This window comes from Leucopleurus acutus (assembly GCF_964270905.1).
Source record: "Leucopleurus acutus genome assembly, chromosome: 2".
Classification (NCBI taxonomy): Eukaryota; Metazoa; Chordata; class Mammalia; order Artiodactyla; family Delphinidae; genus Leucopleurus; species Leucopleurus acutus.
The window spans coordinates 84,942,215-84,951,772 of record NC_139143.1 but is presented as its reverse complement, the minus strand read 5'-3'; the positions used below and the strand labels follow the sequence as shown (position 1 = coordinate 84,951,772).

At 39.8% G+C, this 9,558-nt stretch overlaps 1 protein-coding gene across 1 annotated transcript; it reads right to left on the bottom strand.

Annotated features, from left to right (window-relative positions):
* Positions 1–9,159, bottom strand: CTSK (cathepsin K). Its single transcript, XM_082861798.1, has 7 exons — positions 9,022–9,159; positions 8,415–8,537; positions 8,177–8,329; positions 6,460–6,678; positions 2,921–3,086; positions 2,551–2,656; positions 1–647 (listed from the first exon to the last, which is right to left on the bottom strand). The coding sequence occupies exons 1-7, from the start codon at positions 9,142–9,144 to the stop codon at positions 548–550; spliced, it is 990 nt and encodes a 329-aa protein (XP_082717924.1). The 5' UTR covers positions 9,145–9,159; the 3' UTR covers positions 1–547.
* Between the last annotated feature and the right edge of the window lie 399 nt (positions 9,160–9,558).

Genomic DNA, 9,558 nt, shown 5'->3' with positions numbered 1-9,558 from the left:
CGATAAATACAGTTTACTTTATAAATGGCAAAGAAGGAAAAACAAAACACATTTGTTGTATCATGTAACCTTGTACCAAAGATTTATGAATAGATTTATTAATGGGGTGGAATTTCTACCTTGAAGATATAGAAGTAAATGTGGAGACTGAGAAGTCAGGTCACCTTAGTCCTCTAGAGTGGTTAAAGCTAACTAGTCCCTGTGAATGAGAATCTAGCCTAGCTGAAGATCTCTAGCCTCTATTTACACAGCATTGGCCCCAGGACAACACAGTCAGGGCAGGTTGTGGTCACATCTCTTAGCCTAAGAATGCATACCTGTTAGGGAAATTTCCTATTTCTAATGAAAAAATAAAGACCTTGGGTGGAGAGAAGAAAAGTAGTAGGAGTGTCACTTGAAGCACAAACAAACATGGAAACTGAACAAACAATCTCTGTATCATTACATCTTCTTCAAGAAAGGCACACCAATTCCCTTCCAAGGTATATCAGTATGTTGCACCATTGTGGAAGGAATGGAAGAGCAGGATGGGGTTGCCTGGCTGAAGTCACATCTTGGGGAAGCTGGCCAGGTTGGCAATGCCACAAGCGTTGTTCTTATTCCGGGCCATGAGGATATAGCCTTTGTTCCCCCAGTTTTCTCCCCAGCTGTAGGACCAAGCAAGGAAAATACTTAGTACCCTCAGTTTATTCAATAAAACATTTACTGAGTATTGTACCTGAGTATAGGTACTGATGTTTTACAAAAATGAATAAGACAGTTTTTACCTTTAAACAGTTTAAAGTCAAGAAATGGAGGCATAGGGCTATAGGAGAAATTGCTTCTGACCAAGGGGATCAAAAAGGGCTTAAGAAAAAGGTGGCATTTGAGCTGAGCCCAAAGGCGGATAGAATTTGGACCTGTGGAAATGGAAGCCAGCAGGGGAGTGTGAAATGAGTAACAGAGGCAGGAAAGCATGCGACATGTGTTAGGATCATGTAGCTGAAAAACAGGGTGCTTGACAGGGTGTAGTGGGAGATCAGGTTGAGTGATCTTTATTGCCAGGCTAAAGAGTTTGACTCTCTGGCCCATGATAGTAGAGGAGACACTGAAGTTTTCTGATTGGGAGAGTAAAATCATTCAACTTGTGTTTTATGAAGACTAATCTTGAAAACGTGAGTCTAGAGCATAAGAAAGAGGCAAGAGGGCTGAAGTTGGTGATCTTGGTTTCATAGAAGAAATGAATGAAACTATGAGAATTGATGAGATTGCTAAGGAGTCAAGTGGAGGGACTGGAAGATTAGATACAGGTAGACAAAGACAGAGACAGAGACAGACAGAGAGAGGGAAGATTGGTCTATACATCTTCCTAAATTGTTTTCATGAGTTTTTTGTCCTTTTTCCCCAACCAGAAAATTCACCAGTTACCTGGTACATTTTACTTAAGACCTCTACCCTACCGCTGTTCCCTTCTCCAGGGGTCCCCAATGATCCTGATCCTGCCTAGGTGTGTCCTTTATTCTTCCCAGCTCTCTTGGCACTTGATCAAGAAAGGAAAGGGTAAGTGCTTGCGCTGGGAGTCAAGAAAGGGAGAACACAAGACAGAAGCTGTGGGAGAAGGAACATCCTCTTAGAAAGGTGCTCAGGTTCACTCTTAATTGGGACTGTGATATAAAAAGTTGCTTCAGGTTTGAAGCAACTCCCAGCCTTACATTCTATCCTGCCAGCCCTCCAGGCAGCAAATCCAACTTGGTTATACTACTGCATTGGCCTGTGCACTCCCCAGAGTCTAGGACCCCTGCTCTTTGGAGGGCACCAAGGACAGAAAATTTAATCAGGGCTACTGCTAGGCTGGTGTTGACCAATGAGGAAAGAAAAAGAATAACTACCCTAAATCTGCGCCCCTACAGAGTCACAAGGGGCTAAAGAGAAATGGGGAGCCAACTACTAATAACGTGTAGTTTTATTTGTTCCCAATAATAGAGAGGGAAACACTAATTTTTGTTGTTGTTGCTCATATCCACTTTCTGAAAAGCATTTCTCTTCACAGACTTCAAAATCTTTGGCCAGTTCTTATATGTCTATCCTAAGTGTAGCTGGAAGGGCAAAAAGCTGCACAAGACGATACTAAACTTTTACTTTGTTTATACTGTACCCTAGTGCTTATAGACAGACTGATGATGGAAACCTCTCTAAAAAATCAATCACATTAGAGAGAAAAGAAAGAAAAAAATATAATTCCAAAGCTCCTGCTGGTTCTTGGTGCTACTTTATGTTCTCATTTAGCTAGGTCTGTCTTTCTTAGGGGGCAATGAGGTCACTGAAGACAGACATCTGCTCATGTGTTTGTGTATGTGATTAAGTACCTTGAACATATAGCAGCTGCCCAACACATACCTTTAGTACTCTTGTCTGGTCATTAAATGTTAGAATTAATAGCCTCTGATTGGGAAGGTAGAATTGAAACATCTGAGAAAACTTTCTCTTGATTTAAGAGAAAGAAAGGAATATTGGGAAGTTGGAGTTGAGGGTGAGTGTTAAGAGGATGACATGTAGTGTTCCCATCATTACCTGTTTTTAATTATCCAATGCTTGTTTCCCTTCTGGATCCCGTATCCCACTGCCAAAACTGCATGGTTCAGATTATCACTATTGCAGTTTTCATCGTAATACACACCTAGGAAACAAACTATCAAGGTGAAGCTTTCTGCAATCCAAGGGTCGCCCTGTGAGGTCTCCCACTCTAGGAGACCCTCTGTAGAATCCCATTCCAGTCAGGAGGGCTTACAAAAGAGATGCTCTGTGCTGTGGCAGCTGTTTCTCCCTGGCAGACTCAGTCTTTATGGAAACAAGTACTGAAAATGCTCAGTACCCTTCGAGAAGCTGCCCAGCCCACGTCATAAGAGAAGGTTGATTGTGCCCCATAGGAACAGTGCCTTACCTTTTCTGTAAAACTGGAAGGAGGTCAGGCTTGCATCAATGGCCACAGAGACGGGTCCCACTCGGGCCACTGCCCTCTTCAGGGCTTTTTCATTTCCCTCAGGGATCTCTCTGTACCCTCTGCACTTAGCTGCCTTGCCTGTTGGGTTGTACATACAACTTTCATCCTGGAAAAAACAGGTTGAAATAGGACTAGGACTAAGCAACAGGCAGTGAATCAGTGAGTGAGGAATTCTGCCAATGTTTTGGGTGATGTCAGTGCACTAACAGGGGCAGCAGACTAGAGTCTCTAGAAAGGGTCTGTTCTCTCCTCACCATTTTAGAAACTATAAAGAAAAGAATATGAAAAGTGGATACCTTGTACCGTACACAAAAATCAGCTCCAGGTGGTTTTAAAACATAAATGTGAAAGGAAACACTGTAAAACTTAAAAAAGAGAATATTTTTTATTTCTACCTCAGGGTAGAGAAAGATTTCTGAAATACGATTTTTTTAAAAGCACAAATCATCTTCCGGCAATGTAGTATGTGTGATCCTCGGTAGGCAGGGAGGCAGCAGCTGCTGTGTGGGCAGGAGGCCAAGGCCAAGACCCAGCTAGAGGGAGGACCTTGGCCCCATGCACATATAACAGGCAAAGAGTTCTGGCTGGACCCTTGTGCTCTCATGAGATAAAAGCACATAACATGACACTAAAACAAATTAATAAGGAACTTAGCAATTTAGCTTGTGAATTTCCAAAGTTATGTTTTGCAGGTCTAGTTAACGATGATATGTTTCATTGTCAAGCCACAATTATGGAATCTAATGGGAACCCACATCAAGGTGGTGTATTCTTTTTGGCAGTTCATTTTCCTACAGACTACCCCTTCAAAACCCTGAAGTTGCATCTACAAGAATACATTGTCTAAATATTAACAATAATGGCAGCAGTTGACATGATATTCTAAGATTACAATAGTCTCCTGTCTTAATAATTTCTCAAGATTCCTTTATCTGCCATATGATCCAAACCCTTGATGCCTCCTAGCACCAAATATTGCATAGATCTACAAGTAAAATAAAATATCTAGGGAATGGATTTGGAAGGATACCACGTGATGATACTTTAAAAATAACCTGTATTATGGCTGGAGGGAACTTAAATTACTGTATTATCTGGCTGCTGCCCTATCAGATCTCTTCTTTTTTTAAATTTTGTTTTTCTTTACCTCCTTCCATTCATTTACACGTTCATATAAGATGTTCTTTCAGTTTTGGACAATAACTGCTTTTAAAAACTGTAAAGTAGATAAGAGAACAGTTGTCCAAGATTCAGAATGTTAAAAATGGAACACATGTTTTATATGGCTAATTCTTCATTTTAATTGATTATGAGACCAAGAACATTGCACATTTCTCTAAAATGCTGACGAGATCATCTGAGGGGGTAGGAGAACAGAGATTATAAGTCAATTGCTCCTTCTATTCCAAAATAGGGTTTCAAATGTTATGTAATTTTCCTTTAAATTATTCAGAGTTTCTGAGTTATTAGTTAAACTGTCTCTCAACAAACTGGTTAATATAGTACTGAATAAATGATGCAAGCTGTCAATGGATAAGTGATCAACTACTAGCTCTAATAATATTTAAGTTATGTTTTTAATATAGTTAGACAACCCTTTAAATTGGTTGCCTGGATTAATCAATACAAAAAAAGTTATAAACAGGAATCTGTTTTTTTGTATACACTGTTAGGATTTGTTTAATTTTTTTGATGTCAGGTGACAACAAAAAGTTGTCAGGAGAATATTTGACAGTTTAAAAAAGAATATTTTACCGCGCCCAGGTTATCTCACTGACCTGCCTGATGTACTCAGAATTCAAAAGCTAACCTTTTAGGACAGCTTCAGTGTGCTGCGCCTTATGGCAGCAGCCCCAGGGTCAGATATGGACTGGGGACACAGCAGTTCTGAGAACTGTACACATAGTAAAGAAAAAGCTTTCCACACACAACCTCCAACTTCTCTGACTTATTTACCTGACAGCTAAAAAAACCATAACATGGAATACTAATGGCATGACATTTATGAAATGAAGTAGTTTTGATGTGGCCAATGTCACGATGATGTGCTGAAGTGACATTACTATGTAGGTTGCTGAGTATCCAGTAAAATGGATCTGTTCAGTCATTTACATTAATGAGCATTTTTGTTGCAGGAGATACCATTTCAGATGACTAAACATGAATAAATAAAACTCGTTGTTACTGGATTTTTTAAAGGCACAAATTGCAAAGGAAAAAAATTAATAATTTTTCTACACTAAAATTAAAAACTTTTCTGGATTGAAAGACATCATAAAGAGAATGAAAAGAAAAATAGACTCACAACACACATAGTATTAGTATCCAAATATCTTTTTTAAATTCCTAAAAATCAGTAAAAAGGAGAACACAACCTAAAGATGGGAAAAGATATAAACAGTCAATTCACTGAAGAAGAAATGCAAATGGCCAGATAAGCATACCAATGAAGAGATGAATCAATAGGATTTCTTATACTGTGCAGGTGGGAAATACAAATTTTTCCAAACACTTTGGTAAATAATTTGACATTATCTAGTAAAGAGGAAGATGCACATACCCCAAGACTCAGACAATTCTGTTACTAGATATTATATTCTGGTAAAGAAACTCTTGTACATGTGCATAGAAGACGTGCCCGGGAATGTTTGCAGCAGATAAACAGATCCAATAGATAGATCTTGGCTCTGCTACATAACTAGAGGTGTGAGTTTGAATATGCTATTTTATCTCCTTAAGTGTCAATCTCCTCACCTATAAAGTGAGGATAAGGGTAACTTACAGGGCTTTTATGAGGATTAAATGAGAGCATGCACTAAGTACATGGCTTAGCATATGGTAGCCATCATTTGTATTACTCAGCCTTGTTATCCCTGCTTCAAAGGCTCTTATTGCAAAGGCCCCATATTATATTATCTATCAACCCCATGTATATAAAAAGCCCTCAGATCTTCTTCCTTTTAGATAAGAAAGATCTTCCTATTACTAAAGGACCTTATAGGAGGAAGTGAGTTGATCTCTAAAACTGCAATAAATATGAAGCAACTTGCTTTTTCCCTCATTTTATACATGTTAGCATGTTAACTTACATAATTTGCTTAAATGTTCCCCAAACCCACACTGAGATCATACAAAATAAGGCCAAGTGATTCATGAAATTAGCATGGTGGGCCTGGAGACTTGTGATGGGAGTGGAGGAATTGAGCAGAGTTACAGAGACTGACTCAGAGATCTATGGGATAACCTGTCCTCTGTTTTTTCTTCAGGGCAGAGAGGCAGATAGGAACCATGGTAGCCTAAGCTCCCCAAATTCTCCCAGACTGTGGGAATCTTCTTGGCCTCTGTGGGAAATTATCCCATCAAGAAGGCTGGATAGGGTAACAGAAAACAAGATTTCTGGACTTGTTTCCAGTACAAAATGTCATGCTGGGGAAGGAGGAGCCATTACAGAGCTGTATGACTGCATGGGACAGTCTCACCTGTCCAACATACGGGTAGGCATCTTCAGAGTCAATGCCCCGGTTCTTCTGCACATACTGGAAGGCATTGGTCATGTAGCCCCCTCCACAGCCATCATTCTCAGACACACAGTCCACCAGGTTCTGTGGACTCAGATTTAAGAGTTTGCCAGTTTTCTTCTTGAGTTGGCCCTCCAGGGCACCCACAGAGCTAAAAGCCCAACAGGAACCACACTGACCCTGAGAGGCATAACAGAGAAACTACCAGTCATTGCTGTTCACACTTTCTGTTTCTTCCTTCTACCTGCCTGATGAAATTCCATATGTTTTATAAATTCCAGCACCTGTCCCCTTTGCTGTGAAGTCTTCCTATTTCCCTTCATTTAACCTTTGTTGCAGTGTTCTATTGCTATTGTTGCTATTGATAACTGTTGTTACTATTGTTAACTGTTGTTACTATTGTTACCATTAGCTGTAGTAAAGCAGAATACAGCTCTTCCTCCAATGAATCCATCATAAATTGAAAATATAGTAAGTCGAAAATGCATTTAATACCCCTAACCTACTGAACATCAAAACTTAGCCTAGCCTACCGTAAATGTGCTCAGTACACTTACGTTAGCCTTCAGTTGGGTAAAACTATCTAACACAAAGCCTATGTTATAATAAAGTGTTGCATATCTCACATAATTTATTGAATACTGTACTGAAAGTGAAAAACAGACTGGTTGTAAGTGTATTGGTTGTTTACCCTCATGATCATGTGGCTGACTGGGAGCAGCGGCTCTCTACCACAGGCCAAGATCAAGAAAAGTTTTCGTACCACATATCCTAGCCTGGGAAAAGATCAAAATTCAAAATTTGAAGTACAGTTTCTATGGAATGCCTATCACTTTCACACCATCATCAAGTCAAAAAATCATAAGGTGAACCATCAGAAGTTGGGGACCATCTGTACTGGTTTTGCAACACACTAGATGTGTAACCTTGGGTAAATTACTAAACCTCTCTGTACCTCACTTTCTTTATGTGTAAATTGTGGATAATTATAATGTACTTAATGGAATTATGAGAATTTAAAAAGTTAATTCATGTAAAGGATGAATTATTATGTGTAATAATAATAATCTCTCAAAAGTGCTAGCTATTATTATTAGTGTTTGTTCAGCTAGATTATACATTTTTCTTTCTTTCCTGTTCTATTTTTTAAAACTGGGGATTTCTTGAGGACACAGGTTATGTCTTGGTCATCTTGAATCTCTACTGCCTAGCACTATATCTGGTAGGTTCTGAAAAAAATGTGTTTGTTGAATGAATGTTAAATCAAGTGTTTATCTGGTGGATAAAATCAGCCTTGTTAAGGTTGTGGGAAACCTTACATTCTCATGGTGGTAAGAATGTAAGATCATACAAACTTTTTTGGAAAGGATTCTGTGACCTACTGATTCCAATTTTGGGATTTGTTTTGCATAAATATTTGTATATATTCACAAAAATATATGCACACAGGTGCTTACAGCAACACTTTGTAGAAAAGAAAAAACAGAAATAACCTAAATCTACAAAAACAGATGATGAGTTAAATAACAGAATAGACTTTATTCTCTTAGCAGGGGGAGAGGTTAACTTAATTCTTTGCCCTCTTTTTCTGATGCCCTCCTACCTTAAGAACAAAGAAGCAGAAGAACAGAGAGGTCATGCCAGTTTCCATACCCACACCCAAGAGGAAGGAGGGTACCTGGTTTTTGACAGGAGTAACATATCCCTTCTTCCGATAATCAATAGAGTCTGGGCTGCCTTCCCAGTCTGGGATATAGAGGGTGTCATTACTGCGGGAATGAGAGGGGGGTATTTTGAGTCCAGTCATCTTCTGAACCACTTCTTCACTGGTCTGGGACAAAGAAGAAAGAGGCCAGGCATAAGCAGGGAACCAAGACAAACAGGGAAGGTAGACCAGGAGCTAAGGATCAACTCACCATATCCCCCAAATGGTTCATGGCCAGTTCATATGTATGGACACCAAGAGAGGCCTCGAGATTATGGATGGAAATATGCTTCAGGTTTTTTTCCCAAATTAAACGCCGAGAGACTTCATCCACCTAAACAGAGCATAGTCAGTATTGGCATAGACTGTGTCCTGTGTACAAAGTTATCTACATAATACTGTGGCGGTTTCTAGAAGAGATTAAATTTACAGTCATAGAGGGTTTACAATCTAGTTGGGGAACTGACCATGGGATTATTAAGAGCATGCAAAAGAAATATATAAAACAAATAATAGAATGCAAAGCTCTGGAGAGACATATAGGAAAATAATTGCTTACGGATTAATAGCATTAATCTGAGAAGGCTTCCCAAAAGAGAAATATAAGACAGTTATGAAGAAAAGGAAGGACAGGACTTGATGGAGGGTGAATTGAGGAGTAGTAATGGAAAGTATATGTTAACAGTTAGGGACCAGGGGCAGGTTTGCTTGGTTGTAGTGGTTAAAGTATTGGGGTTGAAGAAGGGAGTCTGGAAGCTAGGATTAGATGTCTCAGGTTCCAACCCTCCCACCATGTTCCCCTCCAGGTTCCCAGGCACCTTGCTGTTATACTGCTTTCTGTAGGTCTTCTTCCATAGCTCCCACTGGGTGTTCAGCATCTCCTCGGGATACAGAGCAAGGCTCACCACAGGCAGCAGTAGTAGAACCTTGAGCCCCCACATCCTGGAGAAGGGGATAATTAGGGGACACTCTTCTATTTGCCCAGAGGTTCCTAACCTGGCTTGGGATGAGGAAATAGCTGGAACCATATTCTCAGACAGGTGGTTCTTAACCTTTGGGACTCATAGACTCCCACGACAAGCTAATAAAAATTTTCAACCCACTTTAGTCCCAGAAAAATGAATGCACACAATAATTCTGGAGGGTTCATGAATCCGAAGTTAAGAACGCCTTCCTCTGGACCACGAGGCAGAGGAAAACTAGGCTTTACAAGGAAGGTAGACAGAGATTGAGGATGACTTCCATATGATAAAAACAGTGATAGTCAGGAGGGTTCTGGGTTTGGGTGGGACGCTGATACATCTGGTTACAAGTATTTTGACCTAGGGAGATTCAACACACACACACACACACAC